Source organism: Alosa pseudoharengus, unplaced genomic scaffold (genome assembly GCF_046254945.1).
Source record: "Alosa pseudoharengus isolate Yale_2024_CS ecotype anadromous, Long Island Sound unplaced genomic scaffold, YU_APseudo_1.1 YU_APseudo_1.1_scf_14, whole genome shotgun sequence".
In the NCBI taxonomy this organism is placed as follows: domain Eukaryota; kingdom Metazoa; phylum Chordata; class Actinopteri; order Clupeiformes; family Clupeidae; genus Alosa; species Alosa pseudoharengus.
Genome location: NW_027468609.1, coordinates 18,480,998 through 18,503,582, shown reverse-complemented (window position 1 = coordinate 18,503,582; position 22,585 = coordinate 18,480,998). Strand labels below are relative to the sequence as shown.

Below are 22,585 nucleotides of genomic sequence, written 5' to 3'. Positions count from 1 at the left end.
CAAAGTAATTCCTTGTAAAGGATTAATAAAGTATCAATCAATCGATCAATCGATCAATCAATCAATCAAATCGGAAACAAAGTTGCTCGTACTGAGTCATAAAGAATCCCAGGCCAACGTACACACAGCTTCAGCAGCCTGTTAGGGAAGGGTGCAATCCAACTATCCCTACCCGAAAAGGAACCACAGTGTGCATCTTCAACCATTTTGAAAATATAGGAACACTGTTACTTAAAGCATTATCAGCACCTTGAATATCATATAATAAAATTGCTGTACCACATACTGTAAGTCTGTTCTCTACAAAATGTGTTTTCCAACTTTTTGTTTGTCCTTAGAAAAGTCAGTCATCTATATTAGTGTAGTGGCCAACCTAAGCCATCAAATATCAGCACCAACAGGAAAGATATGATGCAGGATGGACAAACCCACACACACACACACTGTTCATCATTCATCTGCTCAGCGTATTAGCATCTGGGTTGCTTAAACAATCTCTTTCTCTGTCTCTCTCTCACACACACACACCCCTTCATGCTGGCTCACACATACACACACACACACACACACCAGACAGACTCAATAAAACACACACACACACACACACACACACACACGGTCACAAACCTGCCCTGTTCAGCCAGTACTGTTCCCTCATCCTTCAGGCGCTTGCTCCTGGTGGCGCAGTCCTCCAAGAGGATCTCTCGTCTGCGCTTGATGGCGTGGAGCCAGTCCACACCCTCCACCTCCAGCTCATCCTTCTTCTCCTCCGCCTCCCGCTCAAACTGCTCCACCGTCGCCTTGGAAACCTTCTCCCCAACCTTCCGCTTCCAACCAAACGAAGCCATTTCTACAGATGGAGCAGCAACTGGAATCCATGCATTTCCACTGAATTATTTTTGGAATCTGATCCCTTATCATACCTGTTCATTCTTACTTGTAGCTCGACTTATCGTGACTAAATTCAAGATGGCTGCAAACGCTAAACTTCGTGAAGATACTGTCTGTATAAATCGTCTTGTAAGTAAACTACCAGTGCTTTTTCAAAGTTCTCAATGTCTCGTTTTAAATGTCAGGGCCCTCGGAAGTCTACCAATTAAGTGTGGAGATACATTGAGCCTCGTAAATGGTGTAAAACAGTTATTTATTTGCATGGCTAGCCCGATGCAGAAGCACCACAATTGAAAAAGCTGTTGGTAGCATCGGCTAACTAGCGCCAGATTTTGGAGTGCAGGGGACAAGCCGAGATGGGCTATGAGACATACGTTCACACTCGGTATCATGTTTCAATACACTTTAGGTCAATATCACACCGGAATTCTCCTTTAAGCTTAGGTAGTCAGCCTACCTGCACTGCTCTCGCATAAATTAAATTATGATGTGCATGAACTTGGCAACATCCTTCCTACAGATGTCCAAAAAGCTCCGTGTCAAATAGCAAAATAACAAGCTATAGAACCACACTGCCGCCTACTGTGTAATGTTCTGACTGTAAGGTAGATAGGTATGCACACCATGAATTCGCCTCTGCTTCAATGCTATATTTTTCCTAACAAGTAGACTGGCAGACTGGCTGGCTGGCTGGCCCTATGAGTAGCTAATGTTTACATTGCTGTTATATAGTTAAAAAGAAAACAAATGATAACGATTGTAACTTTGCCATTAATGGATATTGTATACACATAGAAACAATAGTAGCATCCTATTAGGATGCTTGAACACTTACTTAACTTATGCAGAGAGCAGTCCTGACAATGTTTTGACGTGAACAAGGACAGCTGGCGCCATCATTTACGACTGCTGCAAAATGAAACTACTTCCTGGTGATTTTCCTTTTTTCGGCTTTCGTGATAAAAGTCTCCATCTGGTGCATACTGCACAGGCCAATCGACGCATTAAAAGCTAACGGCGCCAATTTAAACGTTACTGTTTTTGATCATATTCGTGTAATGTTAGTTTTATTTGTATATTATATACATTCATGCTCTTCATTACATTAAAAACTCAGTAGGCTGTATAGTCGGGCTGCACGGTTTGATTGTCCCAACTCAATTAAAATTAAACAAAATACTTTTTTAAATAAAAAATTACAATAGCCTGAACATGACAAATATTAACTTAAATGATAATACATAAAATATAAAACCATTTCAAACTGTTTCACCTGCAGTCCAATATTACGTTTGAAAGCTATTTTATGACTCATCTGCAGAGGTCTCAGTTGATTTTTGTATTCAGCATAATTGCATGTATGGCCAGGATCATAGACCTGGCTTAAAGGTATACGGTGAAATTATGTGGCGGTAGGCTGCACTACTGGTTGTTCGACATGAACAGCAGACCAAGGACCAAATCAGGAGGCTGAAACACCAATGGGCTTAAAGGACCCATCCTGTCCATTAAGAGGCCAAACCTTTAAAGCAGGGGTCTCAAACACCCGGCCCGCGACGTATGTCAAAATAATAATGTAATCCGGCCCTTGATACTTTTTAATTGCGACAAACAACGATACTGATTAAAATAGAAGATAGTTCAAAGTAGGGTGACAAATCTCATTTGTGCTCTGCTCCACTATGTGCTAGACATCCAGAGCTTCATTCAAACCCAAAATCGCTGCGCAAAGTTTTCAGGAAACAGGCTACTTGTATTACACGCGAAAAACACAAAGACGTGCATTTGTAATGACGCGGAAGCGATGCAGGCCATAGTGTTGCACAAATTAAAGCAGAAATTAAGCAGAAATAGGCCTACACCAAATGTTGAAAAACGTTTACGTGTGATGAAGTCTTAGGTAGACTATGTTATTCACCTATTCTAAATCTGAAGGAGAATATTGTTTTTGGACATTATGATCGCTCGTCTATTGAATGGAGGTGCGTCTGCGTGTAGCCTATACGACGGTGTCCACTAAGCATACCATGCTTATTTCGACCCTCTGCTCAACATAGATTGGAGGTTGCAGTGGTAATCGTAACGATAGTGTCCGTAATGGACGTGGTACAGACAGCAGGGCTAGTAGAAATAGGGCTCTAAACTACAAAGTCACCCGCAATATGATGCGAACTTCTGGGTACTCAGATTACCCGCGATAGGAACTGATTTGACCAGAATACTTTATTGTAGGCCTTGTGGTTTAGAAACCATATACATCTTAGGTGTTGGTATACATCTTAGGTGTTTTCCTGTTAATTTGTTATGTGGGTAATATGAAAAAAGGAAAGTAAACCTGCTCAAATATGTTCATCCAGTATTTACTGAAAGGTGCATAATTTGAGGTGCTTGCCATCCAGTGGCAAATTAGATGGGTAAATTTACCCCCTTCATAAACTTTTGTTTTACTCAAAGATTGTTACATTTACAGTAGGACTTGATCTTTGACCACTTTCAAGCCATGGCCTTTTGACATTTTGATATAAAAATCCAATGGTGTTGCTTTCTTAACCCTGACGCCTATAGTTTGCCAGGTTTAAAAAAGTTATGAGAGGAAATATTTTTATTTGGTGTGAAACACACACATACCTGTTTTTATGCTTTTCATTTGTTTTATAATTTGTATTAATATTTATTTTATCATTATTTTATTTATAAGCTAAGGTTGCTAGCACAGGTGTATAAAACTATATAAAAACACTTGCACTTTCTGTTTGCAGTTTTGTGTGGTATTTGAAAAAAAGAACATTGCATTTTCAGAAATAGCCGGCCCTCCAATCAGATGACGTTGGCAGAATTGGCCCCCAGCTCATTTGAGTTTGAGACCCCTGCTTTAAAGGCATCTTATGCACGCTTTTTACCTTAATAAAACAGCTTGCAGCTTCTGATATGGTGATTGGTCCTTCCCAGCTGTAGCCCACCCATCTACGGAGAACCACCACTGCACTCTCCCCCAACCTGAAGAATCATAACTGTATTGGATACCTTTAACTATTTACTCACTGTTCTGTTATTCTGCTATGGCAGACTCAGGGGAATCCTTATTTTTCTAGACTGATGATGACTGTAGTCAGGACAGTCTAAGCATAGCCATAAACCAACCTCTCCAACTTTATGTGCCCCATCACCAAGTGTTGCCTGCAGGGGTCGCTGTCTTCTCAGGCCTGCATTAATCAGTTCCTTGTGGTGAGGGCTGGTCTGAAGATGAATTGTGTTTACTCGTAATGAGATTAAGATGTAACAGCTGGAAAAAATATTGCAGTGAAAATCAGACCTGGTGCTGCACTCCCTGTTTATTGTCCAAATGTAGATTGGGCCTCCAGGAACGGATAGATGGTGATCAGACATAGCAGAGGATAAATAAACTAATACCTAGACCTATCAGTCCTCTTCTCTGACACAATGACATGATAACCTAGAACTCTATCAGGGAACATAATGTATGTGAAACAATGGGCTGCAGAGCCGCTCGGGCTTTTTCGTGCGTCCTTGAATTATTTTATTTTTTTTAATGGACAGATGTGTGGATACGAACCGTAACGCTAGCCTGTCTGACCATGTCACACACTTGTGGAGTCGATGCTGAGGTTTCGGGGGTGTGTCTGTATCCACGGGCAGCATCCTTCGTGAAGACAAAAATGGCCCCATGAAACAAGCTGGAATATTCGCGCAGTGTGTGTGCGCTACCCCAATCTGAAGGATTTAATTTGGAAAAGCACCGACTTCACGGATGGAAGGTTGTATGACTGCCGTCTCTAATATTATTAATTTATAATTTAAGTATTTCTTTTGTCTTGCTATTAGCCGTTGCGTCTGTCGTGTAGTGGAATGCTGTGTAAGCCCTGCACGTACGCATGATATAATTTGTTTATCAACCAGCGGTGAATCCGTATTGTCAATAGTATTTATGGACAAGGTTTTTTTTTCGTTTTATCACATTCGATTGCAGGAAGACTTTCATATTTGACAACAACGCAAATTGTATTTTCCTTTAATGTCTATCAATTAACTAAAAGCGCCGATATTGGACTAAATTATTTGTAGGCTATATGCTGCAACATATGGCAACGAATAAGTGACACCAAATTCACTGTTTCCCTTTGTGGGTAGGTTAGGTTATTCCCTGCATAAGACAGCATTCGCCATTTGACGTCTCAGATGGCTTTTATGTCGAGATTCTCCCGGTCCAGGAGCAACTCTAGATCGCCGAGTCGGAAGGATGCGGAAAAAGGATCTCCCATGCTCACAGTCGGCGAGCTGGAGAGGCTGCTGTACACTGGGAAAACAGCCTGTAATCACGCCGATGAAGTATGGCCAAACCTCTATATAGGTGACCAGTAAGTAGCCTAAAGCAGATCAAACAATATAATTCCCTTTCGTTATCATTTAACGCTGTTGGCAATAGCTATGCCTAAACAATTAACTTTGCATTGTACCTTAACCATACTGTAGTCTAACTATTTTGTATTTAATTATTTATTTATTAAATTTGATTTTTAAATAACTGGTCTGGTGTGCAATGGCTCTGCAGTTTCAGACTAGAAAGGGATGACATGCTACACTTGCTTGGATAAGAAACAAATGCAGAAATGAAATGAACAATTGGTTTAAATTGTATTCCACTGTCTGCACTTCTGTTTGTGCAGTGGGTGTAATCATTACAATGAATGCTATATTACATTGTGGGGTGCCATGTTTGTTTGTTTTTTGCTGACTCGTTCAAAACAAGAGGACACTTCAAGATGGCATCACTGGCATTGTGTGGTGCGCAGATGGTCTGTTACGTTGGCCTCCGTTGCTTTTGTGGTGTGCAGGGAGATCGCTGCAGATCGCCGGGAGCTGGCGAAGCTTGGCATTACCCACATCCTGAACTGTGCCCAGAGCAAGTGGAGAGGGGGCGCTGAGTACTACGCTGGCATGAATATCACCTACCAGGGCATCGAGGCTCACGACTCACCCACATTTGACATGAGCGTAAACTTCTATCCCGCCTCGGAGTTCATCCACAAAGCACTCAGCAATGGAGGTGAGCAAAAGTTTTCATCTCATCTCAAAGGATCTCCAGCTCCTTTCTGTGTCTGGTTGGCCCCAGATGGGCACCCTCTCCCTCTGAGCTGGGAATCACTCTGCATGCCAAACTGTGCAGAACATCATTTTGTAGATGATGTTACCAATGAATGCATGTATGATGATTGCATGCCTCTCCACCATTGCTGTTATTGTTGTTGTTGTTGTTGTTGTTGTTGTTGTTATGTTCTGTTTCTGTATCTTCTACGTCTTCAGTGTTGGATGTTTGGTGTGGTTTTATTGTTATTTATTGTTGTCTGTGCTTAATGTTCAATGTGAGTTCTCTTGAGTGCAAGACACATTCACCTCGGGGCAATAAAGGTTTCGTTCAATGCCTGTTGTTTTCGCAGGGAAAGTCCTTGTGCATTGTGCGGTTGGTGTCAGTAGATCAGCCACACTTGTGCTGGCTTACCTGATGATTCGGCAGAACATGACCCTGGTGGAGGCCATCAAGACGGTGAAGGACCATCGCGGTGTCATCCCCAACCGAGGCTTCCTGCGGCAGCTCAACGGCCTGGATGGGATCCTCCGCTCCAGTCGCAGTGGGCCGTAAGCGTTTGCGGTGGGGTGGGGGCACAGTGGTAGAGCCTTACCCCTCTTAGCCCAAATCCTTGCCCGTAGATTTTAAGTTGTGTCTGGGGTAAAAGTAGAGATGCTTTTTATGAAAACAAACAAACAAAGAAAAAAAATCGGTTCAGAGCCAGAGTCGTGGTTAGAGTCTTATGCATTGTGGTCAGTATAGATATGCCTTAATGTATACGTCTCCTAGGGATGTATGTGCTCAATGCCTTATTCGGTCCTGTCCACTGCCATCTGGGATGGAACTACAGCACTCGCTGGGCCACCTGATAACTTCATGATGATTTTAATGCATATATTTTAAAGCATAGATTTTAAGGCATACAGAACATTCCATATCATGACTCATGGGAGGTGTCCATCATATCACAGGACAGGAGGAGATTGTGGTTACTGTTGGCTGAAGGGCAGTCAAAAGTGCTTTTGATTGTCTTGAAATATTTGAATGCCAAACCAAAGTAGCATGCGGTGTGGCATTAGAACTGAATGTGCAATGCTTGATGATGCATCTGCCTGACCCCCCTGCTACCCCCCCCCCCCCCCACACACACACACACACACACACACAAAAGAGAGAGGATAGGAAAAGCTTTAATTGCATTCACAGACTTTTTTAAGAGAACAGCTGCGCATATTGGCTTCAAGTCTGGATAATCCAGTTGCTAATGAATACTTTATTATCATATTCTCCAATGATATATTATTGATATGCATGAGTCCTTTATTTTTTAAAGGTGTATTGCTCTATTTTCTGTGTGTAAGCACTAAGCAGATTCTGCTCTTTACAATATGAAGTCCATGAAATATGGTATTAGTTCTTAATGGTATTTGCCTCCTTGATAAAACACATGCACGGTTTTAATTCATTAGCACCAAGTATCGAAGGATATCATGAAAGTACATTTTATTTTATTTGTGGGGCAAATCCATCAGGACTGACATTACTAATTGGTTTTAATTTGCGGAACATTACTCTACAGCAGCCATTGTAGATATTATTGTAGATATTATTAAGTTCCAAGTTTTATGACTCGTTCACACCAAGAACGATAACTAGTAAAGAACGATATCCTGGGGAATCTGGATTTGAGACGATAAAATGCGTGCCACAGATGACCAATGTCAGTGTCGCAGAATCCATCACATTTTAGCCATCTCATTCATCGACACTGACATTGGTCATTGTGGACGCTTTTATCGTTATAGTTAAAATGATCTTTATAGTTATCGTTCCTGGTGTGAATAACCCTTAAGTATGCTTGGCCCTTGCTTGACGTGGAAGCAAAGTCACTGTTATAGTGGGCTGTTAGTGTTTTGTTTGCTATGAATAAGTTACTCATAGACTCTAGTAAGAGAACTGTGAAGGCTGCAAAACAATTTTGATAGCTGGATAATCGGTAACTATGAATGTTTTTTGTGACTGATGTTACATACTGACTATACATTCTTTGAAACCAGGCACTGGGATATTTCAAAGTTCTTCCTGAGGGTAATAATTATGGTTGAGTATTCCATTTACTGTATCAGACTGATATAGGGAAATGAAAATATAGACATGTCATTGTTATTAATGACATTTCAATCGCACCTATTTGTTGGGGTGTCATGAAAGCCAGGACAGACTGAATGGATTAAACTGATAATTTCCACTCTGAGGTATTCTAAAGCTATTATAAACCATGTCCACCTATTGATGGATTTGCCCTGTAGCATTTTAGTAGCAAACACAATTCAAGGTATTCGTTTTTAGAGAAACCCCTGACAGCTAGAACTTGTGCCAATGCTGAGGGCACAGTTGAGAAAGGTCACCTCCACACTCCACCCTCAAGTTTAAATCCTAAAATGAGTTGGATGCAAAGGTTTGAGTTGGAGACCCAGGGACCATATTTGTTGTTAATACATGGTAGGCCTACAGATTGACTCATGGCATGTGGTCATGGGGATGGATATGTTCAAGACAACTTGGAGCTCAGGTAAATACAAGATCCAAGTTGGTTGTAAAGATTTGAACATCATCCACCAACGAGTTCAAGTCAGAAACTCAGGCACCCATATTGACCTCACTGACTCCTGGACATCAATACATTGTGATCAGTGCGTATTGATTTTGTATGCATTATAATGGAAATGCATACCTTTGCTACCTTTTTAAACATCTGTAAAATAACTTTTTGGTTCGGTACTTTTGAAGTATCGACACTCAAAAGCACTTCGGTTCCAGGTCAGCCACTCCCGAATCTCTGAGTTCCAAATGGTCTTGAACACTGGCAGCTGGATGTCTAAAAACACCACTGACACCTTTATGCCACATACAGTATCTCAAACCACTGTTTTGAACATATGTATCCAGCTTACAACTGCCAGCATACATAGCTAATAATGTATTAGAGGGTTTTGATGTTTATACTGTAGGACAGCACAAGGGAATGGATCTCTATGTGCAGGACACTTCCTGTTGGGGTACACGATACACTAGTAAACAGTCAAAGACATCAAGGGAAAGCTGTCCTTGTGATCTTTAAAGTGCAAGCAAACAACCCAAACAAGCATGACTCACTGCACCAGTGTTGCCCCCTCTTTCAGGGAGAGGGAGGCATGGAGATCAAAACTTTGTTATGCGTTCACAAATCAAAGAGCCGGGCGGAGGGGCGGGGTACTTATTGGAAGTGTAAAGACACTGAGTTTTTTTCCTGGGCAGAGTGAGTGGGAAGGGAGGTCTGTGGGTCATCCACGAAGGGAATCCATTGAAGTGGCAAGCAATTTCACCTGCAATACGATTGTGTGGTGTAACCAGCAGCTTGCTGAAAGAATAGCAGTCACGTGTGTCTTTACACTTACCACATTTGTTCACATGTTATTTTTTTTGTTTTTTTCATTGCTACACAGTGTTGAATTATGATTAGACTGTAGCTGACAGAAAAAAATAACATTTTAAAAGAAAAAAAATGCCTCAACATCTGTGGTATTAAAATTAAATGTTGTTCAGCATCACTATACATTAAATTCTTACTGTTTTTGTTTCCACTTGAATTGTGTTTCACAGAAAGGCTATGTTTAGCAGGCTCAACAAAAATGTAGCAAACTGTAGATAAGTATATTTAAGACTTGTGAACAGTGACAGTGCTGTCTGTGGAGTTTTCAGTGTTTCAAGTGTTATTTGTCAATCCTCACAATTTCTCATCTATAAATGACAACCCATAATGTCCGACGAGTTCCTTAGGATTAGCAAAAATAGGTCTCTATGCAATGATCAATACAGTGGTTCGGTTTCCACGGTAATGAGTAGTATTCTGGAATTGCAGTAGCGACTAGCAAGAGTAATATTCCACATGCTGATTTCTAATTGTCTAGGAAACTAGTCCTCTGTCAATGTATTATTTAACCTACATCTGAGAATCTAAACTGTCTAGGTGTACAGCATCCAGCCAGGCTGGCTAACCCCGGCCCAGATCTCTGTACCTGCCAGGACTCTCGTGGGTCAGTTCCAGGTCTGTTCTGGAATAAGACTCTGCCCGAGAATCTAGCCTACTGTAGTCTCTCTCCACCAGTGAACTGGGAGTCACTGTCATAGATAGTATCCCCACTGTCCCAGTAAGAACATCGTATTTACTGTGTCAGATGGCTTTGGTCCATGATTTATTTAAAGCCAAAGTCAGTGTAATGGTTATAATGGTGGTATTTCTGGCTATCACTGTATTTAAATGTGACTATGCCTGAAGAGATCAAATATGTGTGTTTGAGGGGTGAGGTTGACCTTACAAAGAATGATGTTGGACTGAAAAATCTTTTTCATTTGGCATGAATAGTATTGAGAGACAGTTAAGGGATTTTGCCTTGAAATGGTTCATTACGTTTAGTGGTGGTGATACTTTTCCCAGATGAGGAATGCAAATGGGAAACTTAGTGTCTTGTAAAGTCTGTGTAAATTGGTGTTACTCCATTGTAGTAAATGTGTAAGTATTGTTGGACTGTAACATGTCTGTGCCTGTTTCTACACTTGTACTTTCCCATTTGGAACAAGACTTTCTATAGTGATACTTGAATTATTTTTGATGGTCATTATTTTTCTATCACTGGAACTGTCAGATAAAATAAAATTGATGGAATGACAATATGTTTTTGTTATTGTTTGTTAGTTTATTTATTTGTTTGTTGATTGATTTGATTTTTTTAGTTGATCATTATGTTTAAAGCTCTATGCGTACATGTAAGATGTTTAAGTCGTATTGTATTTTGAGTTTCAGGTTTTTTTTGCTTTTTCAGAAATGCCAGTAGACCTGTGTCCTTATGCAAGCAGGCACCCTTTGGTGTCTTTTGGCAAAAAGAAAATAGGTAAGGTGGGTAGGCCTAAATATGGTAAAATGTAGAGAATAAATAAATGCAGGGTAATATAGATAAAATGTTTAGTGTGAACCTGTGTGGCTTTGAGCATCATGTTGTCAATAGATTCTAGCAAAACTATTAGTGTTCAAATGCATGCAGGAAAAACGTTTCAGTTTTCACAGTCACATATAAGGCCTATAGGCCTACATTTCCAACATGTAGCCTATGTAGCCAACAAGGTAGGCCTACCAGTAGCCTAACTCAAATTTTAGATTTTCATGCTTAATAAGCCTACAGTAGGAAACCATTCACGTACCAGGATGCTTGGTTTTCCTTAAGGATAGCCTACACATAATACTACAATTCCACAAGGAATATTTTCCGTTTATTTGAGACATCAAATCGTTTTTCAATATAGACGCTAGGTGGGAGCATTGAGCTATCCAGATGTTTTAAGACTAAATTGATTAGCGCGGGCGTGTAGCCTGTGTGTGTGTGTGTGTTCGTTCGGAGAGGGGTGGGCACTCACTCAATTTTGACTGCTAGGCTATTAACGACCTGGCAGGCAGCCTATATAGTGTGACAGAATATTGCATGTGTTAATATTGCTAACCCAGGCCTACCACATCTAGGCCTAGGTTGGGGAAATGCAGCACGTTATTTTCTTGGTCTGATTCTCTCATCACATCAGCAGTTCCTCGTAGGCCTACCGGATATGTAGCCTAGTTGTTGACATCATCCCCACTTAACAAAAGGCCTAAGAGAAGTAGCCCATTGTTTTTTATCATTGCTCATGTTAGGCTACTCTGGTGGGCCTATTGAGTTTATTATGAAAATGGTCAAATGCCTAGGCTAGGCTAGGTCTACATTAGGCTACTTGAAGTTACAGCCTAGCCAATCTGAGTGTGGCACAAGCCTATTTGTCTAAATAAGGCAGACATGCGAAAGGATTGCTTCGTTTGGGTGTGGCTGCGTCTACATTTCCTGAGAACAAACAATTTAGGCTAGGCTACTACAAAATTAACTTATCGGAAGGAAGATGCTTTCCTGAGAACTTTTTGAAACTATCTTGAAAAGTTTTAGCCAATCTTGTCATATTTTTCAGTGCCTATAAGGACCTATCCAAATAGCTTAAGCTACGTGGTAAGATACTTTTAGATTAGGGTCTATCCAACCATTAGGCTATGATTTTCTGTCTTAAACTGTTTTAGGTTTAATGCTTATAGGCTACTTCAAAACCAAGTCTTTGGTTTGTTGGTTAAATCACTCATTAGACGAGCCTAAGCCCGCATCAGGAAAGGCTGGTTCTTGCTGAATTATTGCCGCCCTAGACCTGCCTCACACAACATCTGCCACATGCGCTCTTCGGCGCATGCACGCGCTTTGGGCTTCAGGACCATGCGGAGGACCGTCCCTCATCCATAAGGGAAAGGAGGGGAGTCGGGATGTGCTGTCACGTTCCCTAAATAACCGATCGTCAAAAACTTGGTCTGCGGAGTTTAGATTTTCCCGTGTGTGGCTGTGTTAGACTAGATTAAACTGACAGAAATCTGCCATTTTTCTAGAAGGACGCTTTGTTTAAAAATCTTCGCCTCAGATGAGATAGAAACGTTCTTCAATCAATTCTGCCTGACTCAGAGATGGTAAGCCCACCTCGTCATAGATTCCCAGCTGATCTTACTAAACAGTATTTTGGACAGAAGTTGTCTTTTGTAGCCTAAACACTGGTGGCCAAATAGCTAAATATAAGTTCGAGAATTTCAGAATTACAGTATGGTAGCCTAGATATATTGTTTGGAGCTTCAAAAAGCGCTGTAAAAATCCCCCTGAAATTAGGCTCAATTCGATGCAATCTGATTGTTTGATTGTTCTGAAAGGGAGATGAGGCTTTACACAAGAACAATAATGTGATGAAATTAGCCTTATGCAATGAAAGTAGCTCAATTACGTTTTAAACATGTAGGCCTTACTATTTGATAATTCTTCAGAGTTTAACTTTGTCCGAGTATATTAATAAGAATTTCTTAATAAGCTAAGGAGTATGTTTTCTTAAAAATTGTGTAGAGAATCTGCTTCAAAGCTGTGATAAATTTTATCGTATATGACAGACTACCTGTCCTGTATGTGTGTTCAGAGCTCGTACTCAACAATTTCCTCTTCTTGTAAATTATCTTTGTACAAAGCTGCATGAATAACAGGATATTAGATGTCCAAACTTACATAATTCAGTCTGCTCCTGTGAATTGTTTGGATAGTCTAACTGAACTGAATGATTAATTAATGGAAGTAGTTTTTCTTGTGATAGCCATTTAAAAGGATCTCATGCCATAACTCAAAGCTACAGCCCAACCACCTCACAGCTGCCTTTTGGGTGACATACATTTCTGTCTTAAAATAAAAACTAGTCCTTTTTTGGGCCCATTGTTATATACTAAACTGAGTGACCCCATCAGCTCCATCAGACTTTGAGTATTGAGTTTGGTATCCTCTCACGGTCCTCAGGGAACCCATGCCTGGCCTTGAGGCTGGTGCCAAGGAGTCCGTGCCTGGCATTGAGACGGGAGCCAAACTGGGCGCCATGAACCCTGGCGTGGAGGAGCCACATGCCTCTCTCATCTCCATGGTGATCATGGGCACGGTGATGCTCCTCTTCCTCCTCAGCGTTACCTGCTGCTGTTTCTACATGAGGTAGTAAAAGCTCCTATTAACTGCTCCTATAGGCTAAAACTCCTGTAGGCCAACTGCTGCTGTTTACACATGAGCGAAAGCTCCTATAGGCCAACTGCTGCTGTTTCCACATGAGCTAAAACTCCTATAGGCCAACCTGCTGTTTCTAAAGCTCCTATAGGCCAACTGCTGCTGTTTCTATTTGAACTAAAGCTCCTACTGTATAAGCCAACTACTGTTGTTTCTACAGCTCCTATAGGCCAACTGCTGCTGTTTCCACATGAGCTAAAACTCCTATAGGCCAATTGCTGCTGTTTCTAAAGCCCATGTGGGCCAACTGCTGCGGTTTCTAAAGCTCATGTAGGCCAACTGCTGCTGTTTCTACATGGGGTAGTAAACCTACTATAGGCCAGCTGCTGCTGTTCCTATGAGCTAAAGCTCCTATAGGCCAATTGCTGCTGTTTCTAAAGCCCATGTGGGCCAACTGCTGCGGTTTCTAAAGCTCATGTAGGCCAACTGCTGCTGTTTCTACATGGGGTAGTAAACCTACTATAGGCCAGCTGCTGCTGTTCCTATGAGCTAAAGCTCCTATAGGCCAATTGCTGCTGTTTCTAAAGCCCATGTGGGCCAACTGCTGCGGTTTCTAAAGCTCATGTAGGCCAACTGCTGCTGTTTCTACATGGGGTAGTAAACCTACTATAGGCCAGCTGCTGCTGTTCCTATGAGCTAAAGCTCCTATAGGCCAGTGTCCTCCAATATCATTTAAAACCTGGAGTAACAGGGGTGGGAGGGTAGTACTGAATTAACTCATCATGCTTGGTATGTGTGCTGACTGAACACTCTCTTTGTCAAGGACCAATAGTCAGGTGTTCAATTTGATCCTTCACTAATCAAAAAATGGAACATTTTATTATTTTATTAGGTTGGTTCCCTTTTTTTCTTTTGTAACTGTGGGTAAATGTTAACCCTGAATTTTAATTGAATGGATTCGTTTCCAAATCAGCTGAGCAATTTCATCAACCATGACGGATTATCACCTGATGGCATTCTTCAGCTGTCTCTGTATCACCTGTCACAGGTGATAACCAACTACCACTGCCTTTCAGTCACAGCATTACTGAAATGAACACAAGCCGCGTAACGTCAGAGTGCTTCCTGATGGACACAGACCTTTCCAGATATGTAAATGAGGCTTACATTTTGAATTAGTTTGCATTTCCAGGGTGATGTGTTGGTAGCTGATATCCAGTGAAACACGAGACTGATAATTACTTTTAAAAGCAGTCAGTGGACTCAACTGAAGAAAATCAGCCAGCCATCAGTGAGGTTGCTTAGAGACCACGTGGGGCTTTCTGGCACGAGTGTCCGGTGTGTACGGAGCATTTCCTCTGTCCTGAAGTGCTTCCTTAGTCAAACAATTCAAAACGAGATCGTTATCCACCAGCTTTTTGTGCCTGCTGCTATTTTGGTGCTGTCGTCGTAGGCTCATGCCTCTTCCAAAGATAGTTTGTGTTCTGTGTCAGTTCTTTGTGACCTGTAGGCTAATATCCTACGGTGTGAACTAGTAACATTTTATTTAATGTGTTAATCGGTTTTGTCTCTTTTTTATTTTTTATGAACGATCACCAGGTAAATCAAAGATATAATCTATTTTTGGCCAAATATACATTTGTGTCATTTGTTAGCTTCTCTAGTAGTCTGTGTGTGTGTGTGTGTGTGTGTGTGTGTGTGTGTGTGTGTGTGTGTGTGTGTGTGTTTGTGAAATCCTCATCTCTACTCAGCATGGGGATGTCAGGATTTTAGATTTGTTGAAAAAGAGGATGGCAAACACAATTTATTCACTATAGTACCATTTCTTTTTGAATTCCCAATCTAGTAAACCCAGAAATGTAGAATTCCTCTTGCTAATCTGTAAACAGAAACCACACTTTCCTGACGTATACTAAAAATGTGAAACAATCCCATACAAATGTGTAATAATCCCATACAAATGTGTAATAATCCCATACAAAATTAATGTGTAAATCACAGCAGTAACAGACATGTAAACTGCTTCAATTACCGTGATGGGCCTTATTAACCTAAGGGGAAGTGTACAGTGCTGTGTTATATTTATGGTCCCTATTGTCTTGATAGTATCACAAACCCAGCCAGACAGACAGCATAGAGGCGAAGTTGAGTTGTTCTCCTCATTGTGATGGCACTTCAGTTCACTTGTTTTGCCTTGTCCCAGTAACAGCCTGTTAATGGCTTTTCACTTCATCATACAACTAAAAAGTTTATCTGTTGCTCTTTCAGCAAACTGAGACATCGGGCCCAAGCTCAAAGCATCGGATACAAGGCGGTGAGATTGTTCTTCTCCCTTTTATTGTCCAATAGGCACAATGTATTATTGTATTGGAATAATATACAACAACATTATATAAAGCACTGGTAATACTTTACATATAGAGCATTATTTAATTCACAATTGCACGAGGACGACAACTTCACAGTGTCATAATTGAGCAGTGGACTTTGAATGAACAGCCCTCTAGTGATCATTTGACAAAATGCAGCTTGATATGATTTTATATTTATGCACACATAATCCATGAAAGTTTAATGTTATTAGTGTGTGTGTGTGTGTGTGGGGGGTGACAAATATATTTTATTGCATATGTTGTTTTAAATATCTAACCTTGTATATTGTGCAGGTTGTGTTTGAAGATGAGTCTGCTGAATTAAATTTGCACGAGGTATGTTCTTCTTAAGCTGTGTCATTCACAAAAAAAAAAGAAAGAAAGAAAATTCTGTGCAGCTCTGATTTTTTAATCTGAAATCACTGTAAGATGTCACTGGAGAATAGCCTGGGAATACCCATACGAACTTATGGCAAATTTGGGATTTGCTCTGCAGGTCCGTCAGGCCAAGAAGCCATTGAAGGCCATTTCCAATGTCCCTAAAACAGGGGCACGCAAATACAATCGCTAATCCGGCATGGGCGTGCATTTTTTTTTAGAATTAAATAAACAACTGCATTTAAGACCTTCATTTATGAGATTGTTGCACTTCTGAAACAATTTGGTTAGAGTTAAATGAACCAATTTAAGTTTTATTTCACTGTTAGTTTCGCCCCTGCTTGATGTAGTAAGTCAGTGAACCTTTCCCAGACCCACTCTCAATTACAAGTGAGAAGGGTCTGGTGTCAACCAGGCTAACTGGAGAAGGGAAGGAGGTGAAAAATGCTGGCTACATGTGTTCCTCTTTTCCCACTGTCAATCATGATGTATAATATCCATAGGAAGAGAAGGAACAATGTCCTGTTGTTTTATATGGGGGGTTAAGAATCATGAAGAGATCCGCTGCATACTGACATAACTGGACCACCCTGTCCTGTTTTTTTTTCACAGCACAAATTTACATGATATTCAAATAGCCATAGGTCAGTCAATGAGGAGACCCAAGGTCTACCTAGGACCAAAAAGCAGGACCGGAGCACACAAAGCTTTTTAGTGTGTTTTTATTGGTGCAAACCGAATAATGTTTCGACGCCCATGCGTCTTCTTCAGAGTAAAATTTCACTGTGAAGAAGACTCATGGGCGTTGCATGAAGACGCATGGACGTATATATAAGTATAAGTATAAGTTATTTGGTCTCTGAATTTATCTCAATCCGTGAATTAGTGAAACACACTCAGCACACAGTGAGGTGAAGCACACACTAATCCCGGCACAGTGAGCTGCCTGCAACAACAGCGGCGCTCGGGGAGCAGTGAGGGGTTAGGTGCCTTGCTCAAGGGCACTTCAGCCTACTGGTCGGGGTTTGAACCGGCAATCCCTCCGGTTACAAGTCCGAAGCGCTAACCAGTAGGCCACGGCTGCCCATAACACCCATAATGGCGAAACGTTAGCCGGTTTGCACCAATAAAAAAACACACTAAAAAGCATTGTGTGCTCCAGTCCTGCTCCTTGGTCCTAGTTAGACCTTGGGTCTCCTCATTGACTTCTGTGTCCTGTTCCGTGAGCACCAACCAGCTCCCTATTCATTGGCCTCCCTACTAAATCACTTCAAAGACTACAATATATTCAGAACTCTGCAGCCAGACTACTGACTCATACCAAGAGATCTGCTCACATCACCCCTATTCTTTCTCAGCTTCACTGGTTGCCAGTTCTGTCCCGAATCAAATTCAAAATTCTACTTCTCACTTTCAAAGCCCTCCATTACCTTGCTCCTCCTTACCTCTGTGACCTTCTGATCTCTTACACTCCTTCCCGCTTCCTCAGATCCTCTAACCAGAATCTCCTCTCTGTCCCCCGCACCAGACTCTCCACCCTGAGTGGCAGGTCTTTCAGCGCCATGGCCCCTAAACTCTGGAATTCCCTCCCTCACTCCCTCCGTGACTGTCCCTCCTTTCCTTTCTTCAAAACTCATCTCAGGACCTTTCTGTTTCATGCTTCTCACCTCCCGCAACCTTCTCACCTCCCGCAAAAACAAACCTTTTTTCTTTGTTTGTTTGTTTATTTGTTTTTGTGTTGTCTTGCTCTGTGTGTGCTCTGTTTGTGTTGACTTTGTAAAGTGACCTTGAGTCTGAGAAAGGCGCTATAATAAAACATATTATTATTTTTATTATTATTATTTACTGTGCTCTTTTTCTCAGAAGGAAATGTGTGTGGTGTGTTTGGAGGATTTCAGGATAAAAGACGAGCTCGGTGTGTTGCCATGTCAACACACATTTCACAAAAGGTGAGTGCTGTGAAGTGGATGTTCAGTGAAGGTTTTGAGACCCTGTTGATAACACTGATGTATATCTTATTGCACATATTGTAACTATGAATAAGTATCACTTTTAAAAACAGACTGCTATACTGAGTTATTTCCAAGTCAAATGTAAGTGTAAAGCTCTCATAGTTTAGGCCAATACATTTTTACACAGACACAAAGTAACAGGGGTCATTTGCCATCTTCCCTGTAGTATTTGTTTAGCTTGTAGCTTCTGTGGGTTGCATGGGTTTGATACAGTTACAGTTATGTCTGACTTATCTTAACCATGTGTGTGTGTGTGTGTGTGTGTGTGTGTGTGAGTGTGTGTGTGTGTCCTGCAGGTGTCTAGGGAAATGGCTCCAGGTGAGGGGTGTGTGCCCTATGTGTAATTACCTCATCAACAGCCCCTTAGAGCAACGGCACAGCCTGACGACTCTGCTGGATGAAATGGTTTAGCAGCCAGACTTAGGATCCATCACATATGAAACGACAGTGCGGAACTTAGATGGTAAATGGAAGTCCGGAGCCTAAATGGCATATGGACATCACTATATATGAGTCACATATGGACTACAGTAATCAATGGTATGCTTCAGGATCTACTGTTTGAAGTATATCAAACAGCCACCCACCAACCAACCACACTCTCCAGGGACGTCAGCCAGCTGGTATAGCATACCTGCCAGCTATACTCCACTATACCACATTCAGTGGTATAGCAGGCATAAGCATGTACTTGTAACAGTGAACATCCACTGCTCAGTGAACTGTTATAGCGGACACACAACAGCCGCTATCCTCAGGATCTACGGCTATATACCTAAAGCAGACAGCTGTATCTATAAGTAGCTCTTCGATATCCACAGCTGGAGGGGATAGCAGAAAGCTACCATCTTAAACCATGCTTCTTACTCAAGCTGTCGACTACACTCCTCTGGAATCCTGCAGAACCAATGGACTAATATCAGTGACATTCCCAAGGATTCAACATTGTGGACAAATGTAAATAGTTGCAATGCTGCTTGGGGGAGTTCAGACTAAAACACTGTTGCCACTTTTTTACACTCTCCACAAGTTTTAGGCTTTGGCTTGCCTTTTTAGCATTTGAACTTGAAACTCAAGTACTCTGTAAAGTCAAATGGTTGTTTGTAGACATTATGGACAACAACACAAAAGATAGACCAATACAAAAAAAACAAGCAAACAAATATAATCCTAAAGACCATTAAGTGCTTATAAGTACCACAGCCTCTAGCCCCGTCTGCAGACAGCTGTTGAAAATGGATGGGAATGGACGGGCCTCCTGTGTTCTACATTAAACACCATCATTAGAAAAGAACTGAGATCTGGTTTCTTAACATTAAGCAGATCTGCTGTTCCTCAGTGGGGAGAAAGTAGTTTTAAATTATTGCCGGTACTATTACCACAACCCCCATGGCTTCATTTGAAAAGCTTTTTCCAAAACATTATATCCTCCATTTTAATAAATCACTATTTTTATTTTGTTTTCCAAGTGATTTCAGTGGAACAGTAATTGGGTTATTGTTATTTGATTTATCTTTACTCAATCAAACAACACAACTGCACTCATATTACCTGAAATACACAATTAAATAACATGACTTATCAATGTTTTCAAAAATAGATTTATAGTGTTTGGGAAAAGAGTTCTTCATTTCTTATTATTTGTAGAGCATTCATCAAGACCTATTATCTGTCTCACCCTTTCACTTTCTCTTATCCCTTCCCTGCCCTCTAGCTTTCCCAACCTAACATGAGATGTTCTCATGTCTTCCTTCTTTATTTGTTTGTCTCTTAAACTGTTGTCGTGTCTTCCTTGTTTATTTGTTTGTCTCTTAAACTGTTCTCATGTCTGACTTGTTTATTTGTTTGTCTCTTAAACTGTTCTCATGTCTGACTTGTTTATTCTAATGATATCAGTCGCTGGGCAAAGTAAAGTCTAACTTAATTAAGCTTGCTTAATAACTACACGAAATCTATTTGCAAATGTAATTCCTAAGCACAAGCATCGGTGGATCAGCTAAAAGCTGTCTCATGCCACATGATGCCATTAGCTCATGCACGAGAACTCCTAGAAGGACTTTGCACTTAGCCCAGCATTTCAATTAGGGCCCTAAATAACTAATCTAATGTGTTGGTATATCATCAAACGCCATGTGTTGGGCTATGTTCATGAACAATATAGCTGATATGAAATATGCATTTAGTAAAAATTACATATGGCACACATATCTCTCCCGGCTCTCTCCCTATACCTTAACCCACGCCTCTCTCCCGGCTTGTCTCAGGTGTCCTTATATCTACACACGGACGTCATGACGGCGCAATATTGACAGACAGAAGACAGACAGCATGTGTTGACACGAGATAAAAAAACAAAGTGCACCAAGACAGCAAGGCGGTCATCTGTGGCGCCATCAACAATGCCTGTTTCCTGTATATGCTCAGATAACCGTTCAGGATTCTGTGGGCAGCCAGGGTGCGTTGCAGGGTTGTAGAAATGTACAGATCAAGATTCATATTCAATCTGTGCTCTAAAGCACCTTCAGGCACATTCCTACATTATGGTTCTATATAAATACCACTGAATTGAGCTGAATGAGAGAGAGAGAGACAGCCAGACAGAAAGAGAGAGATCGTTTCCAGGTCAAGAAAAGAGGTCAGCTATGGCTCCTCCCATTCAGTGCCATAGAGTGAGAGAGTGATACACAGAAGCCAGGCCTTGCTCTGCACCTCTCACACTCTTACAACGAATGTGTTAGAAACAACACAAACTGTGTTGTCCCCAGGGTTGGGTAGTAACGGATTACATGTAATCTGGATTACGTAATCAGATTACAAAAATATATTGGGGCAGGTCTCTCAGTACACTGCCTGATCTTTTCCTCCTAATCTTAATGTAGCCTCTTGTTTTAGTGTTACCGTTTACTTTGAGAAAGTCACCAGGTCCCCCTGGTTGAAAAACATCCCAAAGGAATAATTTTCTCACCCCCACAATTGAAATGGACATGGTGTCATTCAATCTCAGGCCATGTCCCTGGGTCAAAAAAATCCAGCAAAAGCTAAATTCATTGTCCAGGTGTGCCCTTATAAAGGTTAAGCTGAGTTGTGCATGTTTGGAGAATACATCCATGATGACTAAGTGATCAATTTTGGGATGGGGTGAAAATTTCAACCACCAAAACACCACCCCCAAAGTGGAGAATAGCTATAGAAATGTATTAGTTTTGGGTGTTTTTCAGACAATGGGACCTGGTGACCTCAAAGTAAATGGTAACACTAAATCAAGGGGCTACATTAAGATTTTTGGAGGAAAAGATCAGTTAATTCACATAGGAATGCTTTACTCAGAGCAAAGACATTTCTTAGATGTAATGAAATAATAAAGAGAAAAATAGAATGAGAATTCTTTCATCAATTCAGTGGTGGTGTCTTTTACTTAAGGGACATATTTATTGAAGTAATCTAAAAGTAATCCTAAAGTAATCAGATTACGTTACATGTTTTTGGTAATCCAACTGATTACGTTACTGATTACAAAAATTGCCATGTAATTTGTAGTCAGTGGATTACATTTCAAAGTAATCTGACCCAACCCTGGTTGTCCCTATCTGGACAAAGATATGTTAAAAACAAACAACAACACAAGTTGTGTTATTTTCAATTTGTTATTTTCATTTGTTGTAAAAGTGTACACAGTATAACAAAAGCAATGTGTTAGAGACAACACGGTTACACTTTAATTGACAGTGTCAACATAAGAGTGACATGACACTGTCATGAACATGTCATAAACAGGAAACATGTCATAAACATTTATGACATAATGCTTCTGTTATTAAGTGACATTATTACATTATTAAGTTTTTGTCATAACAAGTTAAGGATAGGATTAGGGTTAGGTTTCATGTGTCATGACAGTGCCATGTGTTCACAACAGTGTCATGTCACTCTTATATCGATACTGTCAAGTAAAGTGTTACTGAATTAAAATGTGTTAAAAACAACTGTATTTGCATTATTTTCCACACATTCGTTTTAAGAGTGCACGCCTGTCCTGGACCGCCCAGCACTCGGGCACGCGTCCCGGTCAGCCACACTGCACTTGGGCATCTGTCCCGATGAGTCGCACTGGACGCCCCAGCCAAAACAGATGTGCAGCAGGTGTAAGTGTTATACCAGAGATGTAAAAGTCCGGCTTCAGTAAGTAACAGTCCTGCCATGTATTGGTTTCACCTGTGCGCTTAACAC

The 22,585-nt window shown here is 41.0% G+C and overlaps 3 protein-coding genes across 3 annotated transcripts in view; 2 read left to right on the top strand and 1 right to left on the bottom strand.

Annotated features, from left to right (window-relative positions):
* ttc33 (tetratricopeptide repeat domain 33) overlaps positions 1-1,808 on the bottom strand; it is a 55,462-nt gene extending 53,654 nt beyond the window's left edge. The window contains exons 1-2 of the mRNA XM_076284045.1: positions 1,727-1,808; positions 628-868 (exon numbers count right to left, since the gene is read on the bottom strand). Of these exons, the coding sequence (XP_076140160.1) occupies positions 628-848 (221 nt within the window). The 5' untranslated portion in view covers positions 849-868; positions 1,727-1,808. The remainder of the gene's footprint in view (positions 1-627; positions 869-1,726) is intronic.
* Positions 1,809-5,088: 3,280 nt separating this feature from the next.
* dusp26 (dual specificity phosphatase 26) lies at positions 5,089-6,550 on the top strand. The gene is made up of 3 exons (XM_076284937.1): positions 5,089-5,267; positions 5,745-5,956; positions 6,348-6,550. Exons 1-3 carry the CDS (start codon positions 5,089-5,091, stop codon positions 6,548-6,550), a joined length of 594 nt encoding a protein of 197 aa, XP_076141052.1.
* Positions 6,551-12,306: 5,756 nt separating this feature from the next.
* On the top strand, positions 12,307-20,642 carry LOC143122445 (RING finger protein 122). Its single transcript, XM_076283237.1, has 6 exons — positions 12,307-12,542; positions 13,402-13,587; positions 15,865-15,910; positions 16,263-16,304; positions 18,210-18,295; positions 18,655-20,642. The coding sequence occupies exons 2-6, from the start codon at positions 13,409-13,411 to the stop codon at positions 18,767-18,769; spliced, it is 468 nt and encodes a 155-aa protein (XP_076139352.1). The 5' UTR covers positions 12,307-12,542; positions 13,402-13,408; the 3' UTR covers positions 18,770-20,642.
* Positions 20,643-22,585: the final 1,943 nt, after the last annotated feature.